This window comes from Boleophthalmus pectinirostris, unplaced genomic scaffold (assembly GCF_026225935.1).
Source record: "Boleophthalmus pectinirostris isolate CB_2022bp ecotype Guang Dong unplaced genomic scaffold, ASM2622593v1 HiC_scaffold_20, whole genome shotgun sequence".
Classification (NCBI taxonomy): Eukaryota; Metazoa; Chordata; class Actinopteri; order Gobiiformes; family Gobiidae; genus Boleophthalmus; species Boleophthalmus pectinirostris.
Window position 1 is genome coordinate 1,990,690 of NW_026571153.1, and position 23,611 is coordinate 2,014,300.

General features: G+C 42.8%; 2 protein-coding genes across 2 annotated transcripts in view; one reads left to right on the top strand and one right to left on the bottom strand.

Annotated features, from left to right (window-relative positions):
- Positions 1 to 17,604, top strand: part of LOC110172762 (E3 ubiquitin-protein ligase TRIM7-like) — a 30,401-nt gene extending 12,797 nt beyond the window's left edge. Inside the window, exons 5-15 of the mRNA XM_055156794.1 lie at positions 239 to 343; positions 1,283 to 1,378; positions 5,025 to 5,258; positions 5,902 to 6,049; positions 7,799 to 7,846; positions 7,929 to 7,955; positions 9,290 to 9,354; positions 13,576 to 13,686; positions 14,784 to 14,902; positions 15,036 to 15,132; positions 16,976 to 17,604. Coding sequence (XP_055012769.1) covers positions 239 to 343; positions 1,283 to 1,378; positions 5,025 to 5,258; positions 5,902 to 6,049; positions 7,799 to 7,846; positions 7,929 to 7,955; positions 9,290 to 9,354; positions 13,576 to 13,686; positions 14,784 to 14,902; positions 15,036 to 15,132; positions 16,976 to 17,131 — 1,206 coding nt within the window. The 3' untranslated portion in view covers positions 17,132 to 17,604. The remainder of the gene's footprint in view (positions 1 to 238; positions 344 to 1,282; positions 1,379 to 5,024; positions 5,259 to 5,901; positions 6,050 to 7,798; positions 7,847 to 7,928; positions 7,956 to 9,289; positions 9,355 to 13,575; positions 13,687 to 14,783; positions 14,903 to 15,035; positions 15,133 to 16,975) is intronic.
- A 4,513-nt stretch (positions 17,605 to 22,117) lies between these two features.
- The window catches only part of LOC110172765 (N-acylneuraminate cytidylyltransferase A-like), a 14,711-nt gene continuing 13,217 nt past the window's right edge, over positions 22,118 to 23,611 (bottom strand). Inside the window, exon 6 of the mRNA XM_055156795.1 lies at positions 22,118 to 22,423. Coding sequence (XP_055012770.1) covers positions 22,202 to 22,423 — 222 coding nt within the window. The 3' untranslated portion in view covers positions 22,118 to 22,201. The remainder of the gene's footprint in view (positions 22,424 to 23,611) is intronic.

Below are 23,611 nucleotides of genomic sequence, written 5' to 3' on the forward strand. Positions count from 1 at the left end.
CTCTTCTGTCTGAGATAATGAAACAAATAAACAGATTCAAACTGTTTTACTGTTCGATTGTTACGATGTCAGTCCTTCTGTCAGACGGATCGACGGTTTGCTTGTTTACTTCTTTGCTGATTGGTTGTGTGTTTGTTTTATTGTTTGTTTGTTTATTTGTGTGTTTGTTTTATTGTTTTATTGTTTGTTTGTTTATTTGTGTTGTTTTATTGTTTGTTGTTTGTTTGTTTGTTTGCAGTTGTATTGTCAGACGGATCAGATGTGCATTTGTCCTGAGTGTGAGGAAGAGGATCATCCAGACCACGACGTCATCAGCATCGAGACTCAATGGAAGGAGACCAAAGTACTACTACTACTATTCCTACTACTTCTAATACTACTACTTCTATCTGTGTCATTACTGTGGCCGGTCGGGCTGCAGTCGCGTGTGTAGACAGAACAGGAGCGGGAAGAGGTGAGGGTCGAGTTTCGTGGTCTGAGCAAACTTGGTTAAAAAGTCTTGAAGTCTTTGAGACGTGGGAACACAAGAGTGTCCAGTTTGGTCATGAAAATGTCCGGGATGATTGTACTGAAGACTGAGCTGTGATAATCCACAAAGAGCATCCGGACGTGGCTCAACACAGAGTGGAGAGATATGACAATGGCGCCCCCTGGAGGCTGCTGTGATGCCGCAGGACACAGAGGAGGGACACTTTTGACACAGATCTGCCCTGATCCTCCCTGACCAGTCCTCCTTAAACTGAGACCTTTGACTGAGACACAAAGGAACTGAGACACACAGTGGAAATGTTACTGCAGCAAAACTCGAATTTCCCTCAGGATCAATAAAGTATCTGCCTCTTTCTCAAACACAACGGACTCCAGGCGCTCCAAAACAGAAGAAAAAGTTAACACATCGCAACGAGGAAAAATATAGTTAAAAGGCCTTTATTTGAATGGCCAAAGCCGACATGTTTCGACCTTAACTGGTCTTCATCAGGGCTTAATTCAGACCAGTTAAGGTCGAAACATGTCGGCTTTGGCCATTCAAATAAAGGCCTTTTAACTATATTTTTCCTCGTGCAATGTGTTAACTTTGCCTGGAGTCCGTTGTGTTTGAGTTTTAATCCTTTTTTTCCAAGAGCACCTCTACTTGCTCCTACTGATTGGAACACCTGCAGCAAACAGCCACATTTTTGTTCTTTCTATCTGCCTCTTTCTCTCTAATACCACTTCTAATATTCTACCGCTGCTTCTACCGTTTCATTTTGACTTTAATTCCTGTACCTGTGTGTGTTTTCAGGTGTATTTGAGTTCTTTGGAGAAAGAGGTTGACGACATGATCAAGGAGCGCGTCACAAAACTGTCTGAGATCAGAGAATCTATGTCCCAACTGGAGGTAAGTTATTCATTTTTATTTTCTACGAACGGAAATAAACAAACTAGAACTGTCTGTAAAGATCGTAAAGGTTTTATATTACGCAAAACAAACGCTTGTGAGGTTATAATGTTGTTATCTCCTCAAAAAAAGATCTTGTTTCTTTCACACATTATTATTTCCCTTTATTATGACCGTGTTTTTTGGACTACAAGTTGCTCCGGAGAATAAGTCTCACTTTTTGGGGGAAATTTGTTTTATAAAATCAGCGAGTAGAAACTGACATTTCCTGTGTAAAGTCAAGTTGTAGTAAAAACAATAGAAGAGAGAACAACAGACTGTTAACGTCACATATGAACAGTTCTTCAGGTTTGCTGGACACTAAACCAGGTCTAAACCAGGACTAAAACCAGGTCTAAACCAGGACTAAAACCAAAAACCAGGTCTAAACCAGGACTAAAAGTAGGTCTAAACTAGGTCCAAACGAGGTCTAAACCAGGACTAAAACTAGGTCTAAACCAGGTCCAAACCAGGTCTAAAACCAGGTCTAAACCAGGACTAAACCAGGTCTAAAACCAGATCTAAACCAGGACTAAAAGTAGGTCTAAACTAGGTCCAAACGAGGTCTAAACCAGGACTAAAACTAGGTCTAAACCAGGTCCAAACCAGGTCTAAACCAGGATTAAACCAGGACTAAAACCAGATCTAAACCAGGACTAAAAGTAGGTCTAAACTAGGTCCAAACGAGGTCTAAACCAGGACTAAAACTAGGTCTAAACCAGGTCCAAACCAGGTCTAAACCAGGTCTAAAACTGGATTTAACAGGTCTAAATCCTGCTGTGTGGACGTGTTTCCTCGTCTTCTATCAATAATATTTTTAATATGTTTAAGTAAAGTCTGGGCTTTTTTTTTTTTTTTATCAGATAAAACATTTTATGCGAAGATTTCCTCGTCTTTGTTTCTCTACAGCAAATCAAGTAATCCAAAGTATTCAGATTACATTACTCACTTTAAGTAATTTAATGGATTACGTTACAAACTACATTTTGGGGTGTGTAATCTGTAATCTGTAGGGGATTACATTTTAAAAGTAAACTTCCCAACACTGGTGGTGCAGAAGTAACGGTGCGATCGACTGACGTGATACAGACAGGACAGAGGCTCTTTCTGCAGGAGACATGCGCAGTAGAGTCACACCGGAAACACCCAAACCATGAAAAAAAGTGACACTTACAGTCTAGTTTTTAAAGTTAACAGCTTCATTTTTACATTTTATTGAGTAGAGATTCACAATTCCAGAGTTGAAATGATCTCAAATGATTCTAGTGAAGCTGTACGGAGTTTAAAAACACAATGAAGTGAGCGTTTTCGAGTGTTAAACGTGCGTGAACCGAAACAAAACACAACTCCGGGTCTGTTTTGTGATGAGGAAACAACTCGACATAAATCACAGCGGGATCCTTCACGTGCGGCTGTCTCAAAAAAAAAAAAAAAAAAATCCAAAATATGTGAAGTTTCGAGGTCGTGCCTGAGCTCTGACCCGTGTGAATGTTTAGCCCAAAGACACGAGCTGTCAGCGAGCCGGAAAACTGGTTCTGTTTGAGTTTATTTAGCTGAGTTTGAGAAATGCATCACGTTTGAAGCGTTTAACCTTGTCATTCAAAACGCACCTGGAGTCATGTTTGGTTTGATTGCTGGACTAAACCAGGTCTAACCCAGGTCTAAACTGGGTCTAAACTGGGTCTAAACCAGGACTAAACCAGGTCTAAACTAGATCTAAACCAGGACTAAACCAGGTCTAACCAGGGTCTAACGGACTAACAGGTCTAACCTAACAGGACTAAAAGGACTAAACCCAAACTAAACTAAACCAGGACCCAGTCTAAACGGGTCTAAACTGGTCTAAACACTAAACCAGGACTAAACCAGGTCTAAACTAGATCTAAACCAGGACTAAACCAGGTCTAACCCAGGTCTAAACTGGGTCTAAACCAGGTCTAAACCAGGACTAAACCAGGACTAAACCAGGACTAAACCAGGACTAAACCAGGTCTAAACTAGGTCTAAACTGGGTCTAAACAGGACTAAACCAGGACTAAAACAGGATTTAACAGGACTAAACCAGGACTAAAACACGTCTAAACTAGATCTAAACCAGAACTAAACCAGGACTGAACCAGGACTAAATTAGGACTGAACCAGGACTAAACCAGGACTAAAACAGTGTCTCCTCCTCTTCTATCAATAATATTTTTAATTTAGTTCAGTAAAGTTTGGGCTTTTTATTTTCTTTTATCAGACAAAACATTTTATGTGAAGATTTCCTCGTCTTTGTTTCTCTACAGCAAATCAAATAATCCAAAGTATTCAGATTACATTACTCACCTTAAAGGTTGTATGGAGGATTTTTTTTTGTTTCAAATTGTCAGTGATAGATTATAAAGGTGCAGTCGCCTTGTAATTATGATGACCAAAAAAAAGAGAATAAAAATTCATCAACTCTGGACGTGGTGGGGCTAAACATTTGCCAATAGATAACGACACTGCCTCGTTATCTGTGAGCTGACAGGCTGTCAATCAAACTCCCTACGTTTCTAGTGTAACTGACTTGCCTGCGCCGCCGGTACGTGGTTTACGTACGACTGTCACGCAGTCCACAGACGCAAGACGCACAGACGCTGTTTACTCCACCAACGCAACAGTTCTTAGCGGCTTTTTTTGACCTATATCTTCCTCACAGTTCGCACAAAGTTTGTTGCAATGGCGACAAGAATCCAGGAGCAGTTCGCCGCAAAAGAAAGTCCGTTTTTTGAGGTCGCTGAAAGAAGAAGACAAGAGGAAAAGCAGCGAAGCCAAACTAAGGTGATTCTTGTAGATTCATTCCAGCGATGGCGCGACTGAAGCAGACGAAGGGTCTAAAGACTGACGCACTGGTCCACAAATTACTCCTGGACAGGAAACTTCTGCTTATTATGAAAACGTACTTTATTTCCAAGAGCTTAGACAAACGTTTTTCAGGACACGAAAGCGATATCCTATGTCTGAAAACGTCATTTTCAAGGCAAAGAAAGAGTCCGCTTGCTGCTGCGTGTTGTAGCTAGTTCATTCGCACGGAATCTCCGCGCAACCTTCTCTGCTCCCCTTTCCTGCTCCTGTCCCCGCTGCCCATCCACTCTTCTCCCTGCTCCTCACTTCTCCGGGCACAAAATGTCCGCGCCCCTCCCCCCGCTCCTCACTTCTCCGTCTTGTCTAACCAACACTGTAGTTAGTTGTTTACAAGTCATGTGCAGCACGGCTGTAAACAAACCTGTTTTGTGGCGTAAGGAGGAGGAGGGAGGAGGCGTTTCTACGTAGGAGCTGTAGGGGAGGGGAGGGGGTTTCACGCAGGAGCAACATTTGAAAAAGGACAAACAGTCGCTGGATTTCTCGTTCCTTGGAAAATCCTCTATACAACCTTTAAGTAATTTAATGGATTACGTTACAAACTACATTTTGGGGTGTGTAATCTGTAATCTGTAGGGGATTACATTTTAAAAGTCACCTTCACAACACTGTTTATTTTGTAAGTACAATTGTAGAGTCACTCCAGAGTTGTTAAAGCAGTTGGTCTGAGGGTTTGAGTTTGAGATCTCAGATAAAACTCGCCTTTGTCTCGTGTCCCTCTCAGGTCTCCGTCCAGCGTCAAACGGCCGGGAGCTTGTCTTTCTTCTCGGCTCTGGTCTCGTCCGTGGAGCGCGCTCAGTCCGACCTCCTGGAGACTCTGGAGACGAAGCGCCGCGCCGCAGAACTCCAGGCCGAAACCTCCACGCGCCAGATCCAGCTGGAACTGGACCAGCTCCGGACCAGACACACCCAGATCCGGGACCTGAGCCGGACCGAGGACCACATCGAAGGACTCAAGGTGCCGCGGGGGCTGTAGAGGGAAACCAGTTAAAGCTTGCACTGTGTAACTTTTTGGTTGGGGGTCTGTCACCTGCTTGTTGCTATGGCGACATCATTGCTCTGCCTGGAATGTTCCACAGTGTGACTTTAACCAGCTGGACTTTACATTTATGCAATTACAGATGGTTTTAGAGCTCAAAAATACCTAGAAAAACAGACATTCTGACTGTGTGCGGGGTCGCCTCGCCACAGATCTGATCTGTAACTTAGTCTGGTTTGGTCTCCATGAAGATAGAAAGGTTTAATGCCATACAGTGGAACATTCCAGACAAGGCAACAACTATAAATCTCCATGGAGAAAAGCGTTTCACAGACTCTCTAAAAGTAAAGTAACAACTACACCACGTTTTGATTAATTTGTAGTTAGATTTTTTTACTTAACTTGGCAGAATAAAACCTGTTTTAAATATAAATTATAGTTTTACACAAATTAAGAAGCGATTTGTGATGAAAAGTTGAAAAATATGTTGAAAATTTTCAGAAAATAGAGAGTTCTGATTCAGAGATTTCCACACTGATGGATCCGGTGACTGCTGAACTTTCCGTCATAGACACACATGTACGACACCCCCGACTTACTGGTCTCTTCCCCCTCTCCCCAGACGCTTCCCTCTCTGTGGGCCCCTCCCCTGGCCTCTGATTGGACCCGGCCGTGCGTGACCGTCGACCTGGGGGCGGAGGCCGTCTACAGGTCCCTGTCGCTTCAGCTGCAGAAGTTTCAGGACGAACTTCAGACGGTCGCAGAGACAGGTGAGACAGGTGAGACAGGTGAGACAGGTGAGACAGGTGAGACAGGTGTGACAGGTGAGACAGGTGAGGCGGGTGAGACAGGTGTGACAGGTGAGACAGGTGAGACAGGTGAGACAGGTGAGACAGGTGAGGCAGGTGAGACAGGTGAGACAGGTGTGACAGGTGAGGCAGGTGAGACAGGTGAGACAGGTGTGACAGGTGAGACAGGTGAGACAGGTGAGACAGGTGTGACAGGTGAGACGCAGGTGAGACAGGTGAGACAGGTGAGACAGGTGAGAGGGTGAGACAGGTGAGGCGGGTGTGACAGGTGAGGCAGGGTGTGACAGGTGAGACAGGTGAGGCAGGTGAGACAGGTGTGACAGGTGAGGCGGGTGTGAGGTGAGGGGTGTGACAGGTGAGGCGGGTGTGACAGGTGAGACGGGTGAGGCAGGTGTGACAGGTGAGGCGGGTGTGACAGGTGAGGCGGGTGAGGTGACAGGTGAGGCAGGTGAGGCAGGTGAGACAGGTGTGACAGGTGAGGCAGGTGAGACAGGTGTGAGGCAGGTGTGACAGGGTGAGACAGGTGAGGCAGGTGAGACAGGTGAGGCAGGTGTGACGGGTGAGACAGGTGAGACAGGTGAGGCAGGTGAGACAGGTGTGACAGGTGAGGCAGGTGTGGAGGTGAGACAGGTGTGACAGGTGTGACGGGTGAGACAGGTGAGGCGGGTGAGACAGGTGTGACAGGTGAAGGGGGTGAGTGAGACAGGTGTGAACAGGTGAGGCGGGTGAGACAGGTGAGACAGGTGACGACGGTGTGTGACAGGTGAGACAGGGTGAGGCGGTGAGACAGGTGAGGCGGGTGTGACAGGTGAGGCGGTGTGACAGGTGAGACGGGTGAGGCAGGTGAGGCGGTGTGCAGGTGAGAGGGATGAGGCAGGTGAGACAGGTGAGGCGGTGTGACAGGTGAGGCGGGTGTGACAGGTGTGAGGTGAGACAGGTGTGACAGGTGTGACAGGTGAGACAGGTGAGACAGGTGACAGGTGAGACAGGTGTGACAGGTGACAGGTGTGACAGGTGAGACAGGTGTGACAGGTGAGGCGGGTGTGACAGGTGAGGCGGTGAGACAGGTGAGACGGGTGTGACGGGTGAGGGTGAGGCGGGAGACAGGTGACAGGTGTGAGGGTGAGACAGGTGTGACAGGTGAGGCAGGTGAGACAGGTGACAGGTGAGGCAGGTGTGAGAGTGAGACAGGTGTGACAGGTGAGACGGGTGAGGCGGGTGAGACAGGTGAGGCAGGTGAGACAGGGTGAGGACAGGTGAGGCAGGTGTGACAGGGTGAGACAGGTGTGACAGGTGAGGCGGGTGAGGCAGGTGAGGCAGGTGAGACAGGTGAGACAGGTGTGACGGTGAGGCGGGTGAGACAGGTGAGGCGGGTGTGACAGGTGTGACAGGTGTGACAGGTGAGACAGGTGTGACAGGTGAGACAGGTGAGGCAGGTGAGACAGGTGAGGCAGGTGAGGCAGGTGTGTGACAGGTGAGGTGGGTGAACATGTGACGGGTGTGACAGGTGAAACAGGTGACAGGTGTGACAGGTGAGGCGGGGTGTGACAGGTGAGACAGGTGAGACAGGTGTGACAGGTGTGACAGGTGTGTTTATGATGAGGAAACAACATTAGAACAGTGTCATATGGACCTTTAACCTGCTACAGTCAGTCTGATGTCAGTCTTGGTTACCATAACAACCGTAAACTTCCTTCTTCTCTTTTTTAGGTTTTCCGGACTCGGTCCTGGAGTCGAGTCTGATCCAAACTCAGCCCAGTGAGTCCACGTCTGCTCAGAATGACGTCTGCTGGTTTCACTTGACTCTTTCTTTACTCATGAGTGTTTGTTGTTGTTGTAGGAGACAGAGGAGTGCAGGAGTACGCAGGTAAGACCACAAATCAACACTCACTAAATCCAAAAATCTGGTGTCAACACGGCGCGTCTTGAGCGTCGCATCAGAAGTTGAAAATACTGAAATTTTGGCGTCTGACGCGCCACGTCAACCAATCAGGGACGAGTATCCAGTGACGTAGTGAAGCTGTTATCCAGAAGAAAGAGAAAGACCCAAGAACCACAAAAAACAGAACAAGAAACTCCACAGAGTAAAAATATAAACACAAAACAACTGCCAAACCGATCGCCAGGACTAAACCAGGACTAAACCAGGTCTAAACCAGGTCTAAACCAGGTCTAAACCAGGACTGAACCAGGACTGAACCAGGTCTAAACCAGGTCTAAACCAGGACTGAACCAGGACTGAACCAGGACTGAACCAGGACTAAACCAGGAAACTGAAACCAGGTCTAAACCAGGACTGAACCAGGACTAAACCAGGACTGAACCAGGAAACCAGTAAACCAGGACTGAACCAGGTCTAAACCAGGACTAAACCAGGTCTAAACCAGGTCTAAACCAAGGACTGAACCAGGACTAAACCAGGACTAAACCAGGTCTAAACCAGGACTAAACCAGGACTAAACCAGGTAAAACCAGGTCTAAAACCAGGTCTAAACCAGGTCTAAACCAGGACTGAACCAGGTCTAAACCAGGTCTAACCAGGACTGGGAAACCAGGTCTAAACCAGGAAACCAGGTCTAAACCAGGTCTAAACCAGGACTGAACCAGGTCTAAACCAGGTCTAAACCAGGACTGAAACCAGGACTGAAACCAGGTCTAAACCAGGTCTAAACCAGGTCTAAACCAGGTCTAAACCAGGACTGAAACCAGGACTAAACCAGGACTAAACCAGGACTAAACCAGTGTCATTAGTGGAATATAAATATAAACAGGCCGCAGTTGTCGAGCCAGTCGCCTCCACTGATGTTTTCTGTACTAAAAACACTAAAGTCTCTCAGTCTGATCTGTCATTGTTCCGGGAAAAAACGGGAAATGACACTTATTTCAGAGCAACATTTGTCCAAGACGTGTGCTGAGTTCATCTAAACTCAAATCCAAAGGCGTCCAACTAGAGGGTGTCCAGCGTGTTTTTTGACGCTCCGGTCTAAACGGACCATAAGGACACAACAGCAGTTTTTGCGACTGGCGCCCCCTTGTGGCACCTGATTTTCCCAGAGGTTTGACCGGCCCCTGTTGAACTTCTGAGATCTGATGAGACTGGACTTTGACAAACCAGTGTGGCCACATGTGGTCACACTGTTGTTCTGTTTGTCAGGCAGAAAAACACAAAACTGAAGTGTACTTTGTTTTGTTTTGTCACAGTGGACGTCACTCTGGACGTGAGCACGGCACATCCTCGCCTCGTTCTGTCTGAAGACTTAAAGAGCGTGAGTGAAACATTTACAACATTACAACTACTGTGTGTTCATATGTTCAACAGGAGGTAGGGACGGGCATTCGATGAAATTTTCTTAATCGATCGTCGGAAGAATTAACGATCGATTATCGATTAATCATTAAAGGTTGTATGGAGGATTTTTTTTATTTGTTTCAAATTGTCAGTGAAAGTTTAAAATACCATTAGAGCGATGCAGCAGCCTTGTAATTATGATGACCAAAAAAAAGAATGAAAATCCATCAACTGTGGACGTGTTGAGGCCAGATAAACATCAGCCACTAGAAAACAAGGCTACCTCATTTTCTATTGGCTGTTAGGTTGTTAATCAAACTCCCTACGTTTCTAGCGTCACTGACTCGCCGGCGCGCTGGGATTAAGAGGTTTACGTTCGCCTCTCACGCACTGATGACATTCACTCGACCAATACAGCGGTTCTTGGGGTCTTTTTCGAAGTGTAGCTTCCTCTCAGTTTGCACAAAGTTTGTTGTAACGGCGGACAAGAATTCACGACCAGTTCATCGAGAATGTAAGTCCGTTTTTGACGTCGCGGAAACAAGAGGAGAAGGGGAAAAGCAGCAAAGCACAACATTTGAAAAAGGACAAACAGTCGCTGCATTTCTCTTTCCTTGGAAAATCTTCTATACAACCTTTAATGTTTTTATATTAAAATGATCATCATTATTATTACTATCTGCACTAATCTGCATAAATAAATTCAACTTTACGACATATAAACATAACGACTCTAGATCCACATCAGCTGTTTGACATTATAATGTGTTTAATTCAGTTTTGTTCAAATCTCACAGAAACAAAACTTAAAACCACATCACTAATTTACATAAACTAAGTGAAGATAAAACTCCAGCTCTTGTGTCGCTGATGTGGTTCAACTTGTGTTGGATTAAAAGACATGACTCAGGTGAATACAGGTCAGTGTGACCAGATTTGTGTTTGTCAAAACCAGGACAGCGTACGGGGGGAGGGGGGCGGGGCCTCGTCATCCACATTGAGCGACTCTCACCTGGAAAAACTTTTTCCCACTGGACACAGAAACATATGTGCTGCTTTATCCACTGTGCACATGGACTCACACTTGTCCCAACGCAACGGAAAGTGTGGAATTTCTTCTACAAATCCTGGTTAAATCCACATTTGTGCTTCGGTTCGTTACAGACTGACCCACTGTTTGTGTCTCGCTCCTTCTGATGCAGAGACACATGTACACACCTGTTTGGTCACGACACACAACCTACATTCAGTTTGTCAATTAAAATGAACGTAATCGATGAAATTCTTAATGATCAATTATCGATTAATCGACTAATCATGCCCATCCCTAACAGGAGGTGCTTCACTTCTGTGGAGTTTTAACTGTAACACATCACATATTTAAATCACCACGTCAACTTTGATTGTTTTACTGAAATGCTTTATTCAGTAAATGTCCAGAGGTGATCTTCGTCAGACTGAGCCTCACCGCTCTGGATTCAGGAAGTGAATGTGGAAGAGAAAATTATTTTTTTAGGCCCAAGAGCCAATGAGCACCGACCCCTGAAAACAAAACAACAACATCTTGGGTTCACCTTCACATTTTATTATAGCTCTGTGCTCAAAATGCTGAAAATGCTGTATGTGTTCTTTGTTAAATTGGGACGGTAGAAAAAAGGGGTGGGGTTAAATAAGTATTTACTTCCTCCCACTCCTTTTTCGGACACAAGGAAAATTCTGCGTAACATTTATTTTGCCTGTTATTATAGAATAGAAATAGTTACTTTTTGTGTTATATCTATGTATTTACGTTTTTTTAATTTTTTATTTATGTTCTATGTATTACTGTCCGAATAAATATTCATTCATTCATTCATTTAAAATAGAAAAGACTCCTACAAAATCTGACCTTTGTGTGTTAGCATGCTAGTTGTTGTTCGATTAGGGTTAGGGTTATACCTCGAAAAGACATTCTGACACAGATCTGGCTTGTAACTTGGTCCGATTTGGTTTCCGTGGAGATAAAAAGGTTTAATGCCATACTGTGGAACATTCCAGACGAAGCAACAAAATCTCCATGGAGATGTAAAGTCGAGCTGTTTAATGTCACACTCCGGAACATTCCAGGCAGAGAACTGACGTATCCATAGAAACAATCCTGGTCCAGTCCTGGTTTAGGCCTGGTCCAGTCCTGTTTTAGTCCTGTTTAGTCCTGGTTTAGTCCTGGTTCAATCCTGTTTTAGTCCTGGTCCAGTCCTGTTTCAGACCTGGTTTAGTCCTGTTTAGTCCTGTTTTAGTCCTGTTTAGTCCTTTTTAAGTCCTGGTTTAGTCCTGTTTTAGTCCTGGTTTAGTCCTGTTTTAGTCCTGTTTAGTCTGTTAGTCCTGGTTGTTTTATCCTGTCCAGTCCTGTTTAGTCCTGGTTCAGTCCTGTTTTAGTCCTGGTTTAGTCCTGTTTTAGTCCTGGTCCTGTTTAGTCCTGTTTTAGTCCTAGTCCTGGTTAGTCCTGTTTTAGTCCTGGTTTTAGTCCTGTTTTAGTCCTGGTTTAGTTTTAGTCCTGTTTTAGTCCTGTTTTAGTCCTGTTTTCCTGTTTTGGTTTAGTCCTGTTTTAGTCCTGGTTTCCAGTCCTGTTTTAGTCCTGTTTAGTCCTGTTTAGTCCCTGTTTTAGTCCTGTTAGTCCTGTTTAGTCCTGGTCCTGTTTTGGTTTTAGTCCTGTTTTAGTCCTGTTTCCAGTCCTGTTTAGTCCTGGTTTTCCTGTTTTAGTCCTGTTTCAGACCTGGTTTAGTCCTGGTTTAGTCCTGTTTTAGTCCTGGTTTAGTCCTGTTTTAGTCCTGGTTTAGTCTGTTTAGTCCTGGTTTAGTCCTGTTTTAGTCCTTGTTTTAGACCTGTTTTAGTCCTGTTTTAGACCTGGTTGAGTCCTGTTTTAGTCCTGTTTTAGTCCTGTTTTAGTCCTGTTTTAGTCCTGTTTAGTCCTCGTTTAGTCCTGTTTAGTCCTAGACCTGTTTTAGTCCTGTTTTAGACCTGGTTTTAGTCCTGTTTTAGTCCTGGTTTTAGTCCTGTTTTAGTCCTGGTTTAGTCCTGTTTAGTCCTGTTTAGTCCTGTTTTAGTCCTGTTTTTGGTTTTAGTCCTTTTAGTCCTGTTTTAGTCCTGTTTAGTTGTTTTAGACCTGTTTTAGTGTTTAGTCCTGTTTTAGTCCTGTCCTGTTTTACCTGGTTGAGTCCTGTTTAGTCCTGTTTTTGGTTTAGTCCTGTTTATCCTGTTTTTTTTTTTTTATTTATGTTCTATGTATTACTGTCCGAATAAATATTCATTCATTCATTCATTCAAAATAGAAAAGACTCCTACAAAATCTGACCTTTGTGTGTTAGCATGCTAGTTGTTGTTCGATTAGTGACGGCAAAACTCCGATCTGGTCTCTGAAAGTTGAGAAACGCTCTTACAAACTCATCGTGGTGAATAATTAAAACGCTCTGAATGCAGAAGGGAAGTGAGGAAGAACTCTGGACCACTGCAAACGGTTTAAAAAAAAAAACAGCTCAGTGAAAACTTACTTGGGAGTGTGATTTTATAGACACCCTTTTTTTTTTTTTCTTCTTTTAAAAAAAAAATTATTATTATAGTTATTACTATTATTGTTACGGTTAGTATTACTGTTATTATTATTATTATTATTATTATTATGTTTTAATATGTTTCATTTTCTTATTTTCCCTTAAAGTGTGTATGTGTTTGTATGCATATATGTATAAGTGTATGTATGTATGTATTTTTTTTATTTATTTATTTTATTATTTTTTATGTACGTATTGTATTTATTTAATTCTAAATATAATCTCAATTTATTTTATTTATTTATTTATTTTATTATTTGGGCTATTATGATTAACTTTTTCTTTTCTTTCTTTTTTTTTTTTTTTTTTTTTTTATCATTATAATATGTACCACACACTTACTGGTTGTACAGTGCATTTGTATAAGTAATATCTTATACTCTTGTCTCAGGGAAAGTTGTTATGTTCCTTTGAAAAAAAAAAAAAAAAAAGTTAAAAAAAAAAAAAAAAAAGAACCAGCTCTGTTTTTCCCGTTTTTAGACAGGAAAAAAAATAAAAAAAAATCACGTACAGCGATTTTAAGAGAGCTCGTAACGCAAAATCAGTTTTCATGATCATTTTTCTCGTCATTAATATCATTGTTTTGTTTTGTTTTTGTGTGTTTTTTCCAGGTGAGGTACGGAGATCGTCCTCAGATGTTGCCTGATAATCCCGAGAGGTTTGACCGAGTCGTGTGTGTTTTGGGACAACAGGAAATCTCGTCCGGGCGACATTACTGGGAGGTACGACTGAGAGATTACGATGAAAAATAAAACCTTGATTATTTAAGATCACAATTAAAATCATAATTATTTTAAATCCAACCCAAAGAGAAAATACAGATCTGCTCTGTTTTATTGGTATTTTTGATGTTTGCAGAAAAATGGTTTGTTTGAGGTTTTGAGGAACAGAAAAACTTTTTTGTTTTTATAGATTGCAGTATTTTTTTGTATTTCATTTTTCAGAACCAAGACTGAAATTGGACCAGGACTGAGCAGAACTTAAATTTGTGGAGCAAATACCAAAGAATAATTTAGAGCTGCTTCACTGTGGAAAAATAATATCTCGGATTATTGAAATCATAATTATTCAAAAAAAAAAAAAAAAAAAAACTATAAAGTTTATAAAGGACTAAACCAGGACTAAAACAGGACTAAAACAGGACTAAAACAGGACTAAAACAAGACTGAACCAAGTCTGGATCAGGTCTAAAACTGTACTAGAACAGGACTAAAATACGGCTAAATTAGGACTAAAATAGGACTGGACCAGGACTGGACCAGGACTAAGCCGGGACTGGACCAGGACTGGACCAGGACTGGAGGTTGGTTCAGTTCTGGTTTGGTCCTGATTTAGACCTGGTCCAGTCCAGATTAAGTCCTGGCTTAGTCCTGATCCAGTCCTGGTCCAGTCCTGGTCCAGTCCTAATTTAGCCGTATTTTAGTCCTGTTCCAGTACAGTTTTAGACCTGATCCAGACTTGGTTCAGTCCTGTTTTAGACCTGTTTTAGTCCTGTTTTAGTCCTGGTTTTAGTCCTGGTTTAGTCCTGTTTTAGTCCTGGTTTAGTCCTGGTTTAGTCCTGGTCCAGCCCTGTTTTTTGCTCTGATTCAGTCCTGTTTTAGTCCTGTTTCCAGTACAGTTTTAGTCCTGGTTCAGTCCTGGTCCAGTCCTGGTTTAGACTTGTTTATGACCTGGTTTAGCCCTGGTTTAGACCTGGTCCAGTCCTGGTTTAGTTCTGGTTCACTCCTTGTTCAGTTCTGGTCCAGTCCTGTTTTAGTCCTGGTTTTTGCTCTGGTTCAGTCCTGGTTCAGTCCTGGTTCAGTCCTGGTTCTTGTTTCAGGTGGAGGTCGGGGGTAAGACGGACTGGGATCTGGGCGTGGCCAAACGGACCATAAACAGAAAAGGCAAACTGGAGGTGACGCCCGCCAACGGATACTGGTTCCTGAGCCTCCGAGACCAGTGAGGAACCGTCTTTATTTACTCTTCATTTTTTAGAGTTTTAAAGTTTTTATAACGAGTTTCGGAAGATATTTTAAAGTTTTTACGTTACGCAAAGTTGTTTTACATATATATATTTCGTTTCTTTTTCCAGAAAGAGCTGCACGTTCCGAACCCAGCCCTCCACGGACGTAAACCTGCCGCTTCATCCAAACAAAATCGGCATCTTTGTGGACTACGAAAACGGACAGGTGCATCATGGGAAACGCGGTTCTTTCATTCATACAGACCTCTTACACTTTCACATGTTTCTTTTCGTTATTTAAAAGGGTTAGTTTAGGGTCTGAGGTGTCGTCGCTTGGTCCGGAATGTCCCTCAGTGTGGCATTAAACCTTTCTCTCTTCAAGGAGACCGAGCCAGAGCGAGTTACAGGTCGGATCTGCGAAGAGGCGAGCCCGTTTGCCCTCGCGAATGACGAGCGCGTGACAGCGTTAGAACAAAAACAATTGAATAAATGCAGAAGAGATCATTTTAAAGCTGCGCCGTGTAACTTTCCGGTTGGGGTTGGGGGTCCGTCGCCTGCTCGTTTCTACGGATACGTCATTGCTCTACTTGGAATGTTTCGCAGTGTGACTTTAAACAGCTCCACTTTACATTTATTCAGTTACAGGTGCAGGTTTTATAGCTCAAAAATATCTCGAAAAACAGACATTCTGACACAGATCTGGCTTGTAACTTGGTCCGATTTGGTTTCCGTGGAGATAAAAAGGTTTAATGCCATACTGTGGAACATTCCAGACGAAGCAACAAAATCTCCATGGAGATGTAAAGTCGAGCTGTTTAATGTCACACTCCGGAACATTCCAGGCAGAGAACTGACGTATCCATAGAAACAATCCTGGTCCAGTCCTGTTTTAGACCTGGTTTAGTCCTGATTCAGTCCTGGTTCAGTCCTGGTTTAGTCCTGGTTTAGTCCTGGTTTAGTCCTGGTTTTAGTCCTGTTTTAGTCCTGGTTTAGTCCTGGTTTAGTCCTGTTTTAGTCCTGTTTTAGTCCTGTTTTAGTCCTGGTTTAGTCCTGGTTTAGTCCTGGTTCAGTCCTGGTTTAGTCCTGGTTTAGTCCTGGTTTAGTCCTGGTTTAGTCCTGTTTTAGACCTGGTTTAGTCCTGTTTTAGTCCTGGTTTTAGTCCTGGTTTAGTCCTGTTTGTTTTAGTCCTGGTCCAGTCCTGTTTTAGACCTGGTTTAGTCCTGGTTCAGTCCTGGTTTAGTCCTGGTTGGTTAGTCCTGGTTTAGTCCTGTTTTAGTCCTGTTTTTAGTCCTGTTTTTAGACCTGTTTTAGTCCTGGTTTAGTCCTGTTTTAGTCCTGTTTTAGTCCTGGTTTAGTCCTGGTTTAGTCCTGGTTTTTAGTCCTGGTTTAGTCCTGGTTTAGTCCTGTTTTAGAGAGTCCTGTTTTAGTCCTGTTTTAGACCTGGTTTAGTCCTGGTTTAGTCCTGGTTTTAGTCCTGGTTTTAGTCCTGGTTTAGACCGGGACTAGACCGGACTAGACTGGGACTAAACCAGGTCTGATCCAGTGTCATTAGTGGAGTATAAATATAAACTCGCTCCAGTCGTCGAGTCGATTTCCTCCGCTGATGTTTTATGTCATAAAAACACTCATCAAGTCTCTCAGTCTGACATTGTTTCAGGAAAAGACCAGGACCGGGCTCTTGTTTCCAGGGCAACGGACGCACGTCAAGTATTTTTGTCCCGTTCGTCCACGGGGTCAAAGACGAGCGTCGGGGGCGTCTAAACTCAAATGCAAAGACGTCCAAATAGAGACGTCAAGGAGTTTTTTGACGCTTTGGTTTAGTCAAACGTGTCAGGTCTGTTTTTGAGGAGGGAACAACATTAGAACTCTAATTTCTGTGTTTTCTGCTGTTCATTTCTTGCATTTTGTGTTTTATTTTTCACAATATTTGACATTTAGAAGAGTTTATTTTGGATAATTCTGCTTTCTGTGGCTTAAATTAGTTTCAGTATCTCAAAATCCGTTCTGTAATCATGATAAAAGTTCTCCGATCGTCCATCCTAACCTTATTCCCTTGTGTTTTTTTTCAGGTTTCCTTTTACAACGTCGACGCCAAGACCCTCATCTACACGTTTAACGACTGGTTCGGCGACAGTATTTTCCCGTTTTTCAGCCCGTGCACGAGTAAAAACGGGAAAAACGAAGCCCCGCTCGTCATCACCCCGGTCAACGTGTCCGATTACTGAAGTCTGGATCGTTCTGCGACGTTTACCCAAAACTTTTACTGCGGTTTTAACGACATGTTTGTAGATATTTATATATATAACCGTAACTAGAAGTGCTCCAGTCAAACGAAGCTCAACGACGCCTGCAGTTATAAGGGATTTAATTTATAAGATTTACAAGTTTCTATCTTCAGGGAGACCGAACCAGGACTAAACCAGAACTAAATTGGGACTAAACCAGGACTACACCAGGATTAAACCAGGACTAAACCAGAACTAACCCAGGACTAAACCAGGACTAAACCAGAACTAAACCAGGACTAAACCAGAACTAAACCAGGACTAACACAGGACTAAACCAGAATTAAACCAGGACTAAACCAGAACTAAACCAGGACTAAACCTGGACTAAATTGGGACTAAACCAGGACTACACCAGGATTAAACCAGGACTAAACCAGAACTAAACCAGGACTAAACCAGAACTAAACCAGGACTAAACCAGAACTAAACCAGGACTAAATCAGAAACTAAACCAGGACTAAACAGGACTAAACCTGGACTAAACCGGGTCTAAACCAGACCTAAACCAAACTAAACTGGGACTAAATCAGGACTAACACCAGGATTAAATCAGGACTAAACCGGGTCTAAACCAGAACTAAAACTGAACTAAATCGGGACTAAATCAGGACTAAACCAGGACTAAATTGGGACTAAACCAGAACTAAACCAGGTCTTTTAGTAAAAATTCACGAGAAATTGTATGTGCTTTAAGAAAAAATATATTGGAAATTGTGACGTTTTATTGTATTTTCTGTTAATGTTAAAGTTGAATTAAGTTTTATATTTTGTAAATGTAATGTGTTTATTTTTATAATGTGTTTATTTTTCTAATGTGTTTATATAATGTGCTCAGGGAAAGTAGCAGAAGTTAAATCTGGTACAAATATTCTTTTACTTTTGTAACATTAATGCATTTATACATGTTCACTGATAAATAATAAATAAATAAATAAGTACAAACATTTTACCTTTGGTGCAGAGATCTTTGCTACAGCTCGTCTCCAACTGATCTGAAATCAAGATAAACCAAAATATAAACAAAGAATTTAAAATGTATTAAAATTTTACAATAGAAACTCTGAGAAATCTTGACCATGGACCTGCCAATCACAGCTCTACGTCTACAGATCAAACATCTGAACTCAAGAACGGAAGAACATCGAAAAATAAACAATTGTCAAGAATCTACAATTAAGAGATTACTTACCTTAAACACTCGGGGGCAGCATTTGTCACAGTGAGGGACAGATAATACTCCCTACAACTACACAATAACAATCAACTGTTTTCCTGTGACCTCTTGTATAAAACTGTGATTTTCCATCCATCCATTTTCGTCCGCTTATCCGGGGCCGGGTCGCGGGGGCATCAGTCTAAGCAGGGACTCCCAGACTTCCTTCACCCCAGACACTTCCTCCAGCTCCTCCAGTGGGACCCCGAGGTGTTCCCAGGTCAGCCCAGAGACATAGTCCCTCCAGTGTCCTGGGTCTTCCCTGGGGCCTCCTCCTGGTGGAACATGAACACCTCCTGAGGGAGACGTCCAGGAGACATCAGAACAGATGCCGGAGCCTCAACTGGCTCCTCTTGACGTGGAGGAGCAGCGGCTCTACTCCGAGCTCCTCACTCTATCTCTAAGTGAGCACCCAGACACCCTGCGGAGGAAACTCATTTCGAGCTCTTGTATCCACAATCTCGTCCTTTCGGTCATGACCCAGAGCTCATGACCAGAGGTGAGGGGAGGAACATTGACTGACAGTAAATCGAGAGCTTCGCCTTTCGACTCAGCTCCTCTTCACCACAACGGTCCGATACAGCGACCGCATCACTGCCCACGCTGCACCTGTCCACCTGTCAATCTCACGCTCCGTCCTCCCCTCACTCGAGAACAAGACCCCGAGATACTTGAACTCCTCCACTTGAGGCAAAGACTCTCCACCCCCCGGAGACGACAAGACGCCTTTTTCCGGTCGAGAACCACGACCTCGGACTTGAAAGAGCCGATCTTCATCCCAGCAGCTTCACACTCGGGTCAAACCGCCCCAGTGCTGCAGGTCCTGGTTTGATGAAGCCAACAGGACAACATCATCTACAAACAGCAGAGATGAGATCCTGTGGTCCCCAAACCGAACCCTCCGACCCCTGACTGCGCCAAGAAACTCTGTCCATAAACACAATGAACAGAACCGGTGACAGGGGCGGCCCTGGCGGAGTCCAACATGCACCAGGAACAGGTCTGACTTACTGCAGCAGAGAACACATCTCCTGCTCCGGTCGTACAGGGACCAGACCCCAGACTCCCAGAGCGCCCCCCACAGGACACCACGAGGGACACGGTCGAACGCCTTCTCCAGATCCACAAAGCACATGTGGACTGGTTGGACAAACTCCCATGAACCTCGAGCAAACTGTGATTTTATATTTTATTTATTTTTCTATTTTATTTTGACTTGTACATTTACATTTATATAATCGCGTTTTATTTGACACGCGTCTTTTTTTGCTACTTATTAAGAATTTATTATTACCTTTTATCTTTTTGTTCGTATCTTGTGCATCAAAGTTTTTGTCGAAGGTAGAAACCTGCAACCCGACGCAAAACAGCAAGTGGGAGCGAGACCACACGACGCAGGAGCAGGCGGGAGGGAAGATCAACCAAAAACAAACCATTACACATTTTGATTTCACTTCAGTTTTATTACCACATAGATTTCCTTCATAGATATACATTTAAAAAAAACAACATTTAAGGCATAAATTAAGTAAAAGATAAATTATTTCGATGATTGGTTACCCGACTAAAGCTTCAACACGTCATTTTTCACAGTTGTAAGCGACATTCGTGCAGAAAATGTTCATGTCATGTTCATAAACACAAACTTACAAACCAGAATCTCACTCTTATAAATAAAATGCTCGACTTCGTAGTGTATGTGCCAAAGAAGAAGTGAAGTGGTCTGTTAAAAGTTCCTATAATCTTACGCAAAAGTGACTTTAACGTGAGCTTTAATCGAACGAAACAGAAAACGCACGCCAACGTTTCTCTACAGGTGCGAATATAACTTCATTTTTAAATTACGTTTCGGGGAAAAAACCTTCGTCGGATCATTCTCGTGAGGTTTAAGTCGTGTTTTAATGTACGTCCCTCGTCGAAATCAGAGCTGGAGTTTGAGTAAATCTTTATTATTATTCTGTCTGCATTTCCAAAACTCAAAATGTTCTGTTCCAGTGTGAGAAAAACCCATCAATATTCAGGGTCCCCATCTCCGAATGAATCACTGATACAGACTCAAATGTGAAAAAAGAAAAAGACGCCACGGTGAAGGCCACAGACTAAACTGAATAGGCCCAATTCAACTGATTCAACTTATAAAATGAACTGTATTTACTAGGGATGGGCATTCGATGAAATTTTATTAGTCATCGGGAGAATTAACGATAGATTTTTGATTAATCACTAACATTTTTATATAAGTATTATTATTATCAGTCCTGGTTCAGTCCGTATGCAGCGCAAAAGTCCGGCATCGCAGTCACGAGAGTCACGTAAACGGGAAACAGTTGTTATCAGTTTTTTCATTTTGGTTTTGGAGACAAATAATGAAGAAAATTGTTGTTTTTTCGTTTTCTTATTTTTGGTTTTATATTGAAAAACGAATGAACGAATGATACACAGATTATTTTACAGAGCGGGAAGTATTAACTGCCAAAACAGAACTCTCTTTTTTTAGTTAATTCTCCAAAAAACAGTGGCTCTCAAACTTTCTGTGGTCCCGAACCCCGACAGCGACGTGTTTAAAGATCGTCTCTCCTGACTCTGAACACGTCTTAGATAATAAAAGATTTGTAATTATGTCAAAACGTGAAAGATTTTTAAGGGGAAGCGCAGGTCGGACGGGTTTAACGACAGGTTCTGCTCCCGGGTCTCGGCCAATCAGAGCTCGCTCCTGTTTCCCACTGACCAATGAAGTTACTGCGAAATAAAATTAAATAATATAAAAATAATAAAATAAAACAAACCAGGAGGAAGTTTGGAAACACTGATGACGACTTCCTCTGGGTTCTGTTTGTGAGAGTAAATCTGACCAGGACTAAACCAGGACTAAACCAGGACTAAACCAGGTCTAAACCTAAACTGAATCTAGACCGGGTCTAAACCGGGTCTAAACCAGATCTAAACGGGTCTAAACCGGATCTAAACCGAATCTAAAAAGGATCTAAACCAGGTCTAAACCGGATCTAAACCGGGTCTAAACCGGGTGTAAACCGGGTCTAAACCAGGACTAAGCCAGATCTAAACCAGGACTGGATTAAACCAGGTCTAAACTAAACCAGGACTGAACCAGGTCTAAACCTGGACTAAACCTGGACTAAACCAGGCCTAAAACAGGTCTAAACCAGGACTAAACCAAGTCTAAACCAGGACTAAACCAGGTCTAAACCAAATCTAAACCAGGACTAAACCAGGTCTAAACCAGGACTAAACCAAATCTAAATCAGGACTAAACCAGGACTAAACCAAGTCTAAACCAGGACTAAACCAGGACTAAACTAAACCAGGTCTAAACCAGGTCTAAACCAAATCTAAACCAGGACTAAACCAGGACTAAACCAGGACTAAACCAGGTCTAAACCAGGACTAAACCAGGTCTAAACCAGGTCTAAACCAGGACTAAACCAGGACTAAATCAAGACTAAACTAAACCAGGACTAAACCAGGACTAAACCAGGACTAAACCAGGACTAAACCAGGACTAAACCAGGACTAAACCAGGACTAAATCAAGACTAAATTAAACCAGGACTAAACCAGGTCTAAACAAAACCAGGACTTTTGTTCTTAATTGAAATCCTATTTTTTTTTTTGTTGTTTATTTGTTTTTGGGGTTTTTTTGGGTTTTTGTACCAACGACCGCACCACAGTTTGGAAACCACTGCCACAGAGGTAAGACCCCGCCCACTTTAAAACGCCGCTGTGTGTTTGTGTTTGTTTGTTTGTGTTTATTTGTTTGTTTGTACGTCTGTGTGTTTAGGAGCTGGCGAGGGAGATCCGGTCCTGCTCCAGTTGGGATTTGGCTTTTTGTTTTTGCAGTCGGATGTGTTCGGCGAACTCCCGCACGGCGCCTTTTCCTCCCGGAGCCGTGCACAGATACTTGGCTCCGTTTACCGGCGCGTCCGACGGCACGGCGCTCAGACCCGCCACTTTCAGACAGTCCACGTCGATCTCGTCACATCCTGAGCACCAAACACACACACGACAACAGAAAGAAAGAAAGAAAAGAAAAAGAAAGAAAGAAAGAAAAAGAAAGAAAGAAAGAGGTTAAAGATTCAGACGTTTAAAGGGGTTAAATCACATGGTGCTCCACTGTGTTTTTAAACTCTTTCATAATCTCACTTTTCTCTACTCCCATGTGTCCTTATATCTGTTTAATATCTGAGTGGTCCAGGTCTAAATGAGGACTAAACCAGGACTAAACTAAAGCAGGTCTAAACAAGGACTAAATCAGATCTAAACCAGGACTAAACCAAGTCAAAACCAGATCTAAACCAGGTCTAAACCAGATCTAAACCAGGAATAAACCAGGAATAAACCAGGTCTAAACCAGGTCTAAACCAAGACTAAACCAGATCTAAACCAGGAATAAACCAGGACTAAATTAAACCAGGTCTAAACCAGATCTAAACCAGGTCTAAACCAGAACCAGATCTAAACCAGACTAAACCAGATCTAAACCAGGACTAAAACCAGGTAAACCAGATCTAAAACCAGGACTAAATTAAAACCAGGAAACCAGGTCTAAACTAAACAGGTCTAAACCCAGGTCTAAACCAGGACTAAACCAGGACTAAACTAAAGCAGGTCTAAACAAGGTCTAAACAAGGACTAAACCAGATCTAAAACAGGTCTAAACCAGGTCTAAACCAGAACAAATCCAGGTCTAAACCAGATCTAAACCAGATCTAAATCAAGACTAAACCAAGTCTAAACCGGGACTAAACCAGGACTAAACTAAAGCAGGTCTAAACAAGGTCTAAACAAGGACTAAACCAGATCTAAACCAGGTCTAAACCAGGTCTAAACCAGAACAAATCCAGGTCTAAACCAGATCTAAACCAGGACTAAACCAGATCTAAACCAGGACTAAACCAGGACTAAATTAAACCAGGTCTAAACCAGGTCTAAACTAAACCAGGTCTAAACCAGGACTAAACCAGGACTAAACTAAAGCAGGTCTAAACAAGGTCTAAACAAGGACTAAACCAGATCTAAAACAGGTCTAAACCAGAACAAATCCAGGTCTAAACCAGATCTAAATCAAGACTAAACCAAGTCTAAACCGGGACTAAACTAAACCAGGACTAAACCAGAACTAAACTAGGATGAAACAGGTCTAAACCAAGTCTAAACCAGGACTAAACTGAAGCAGGTCTAAACCAG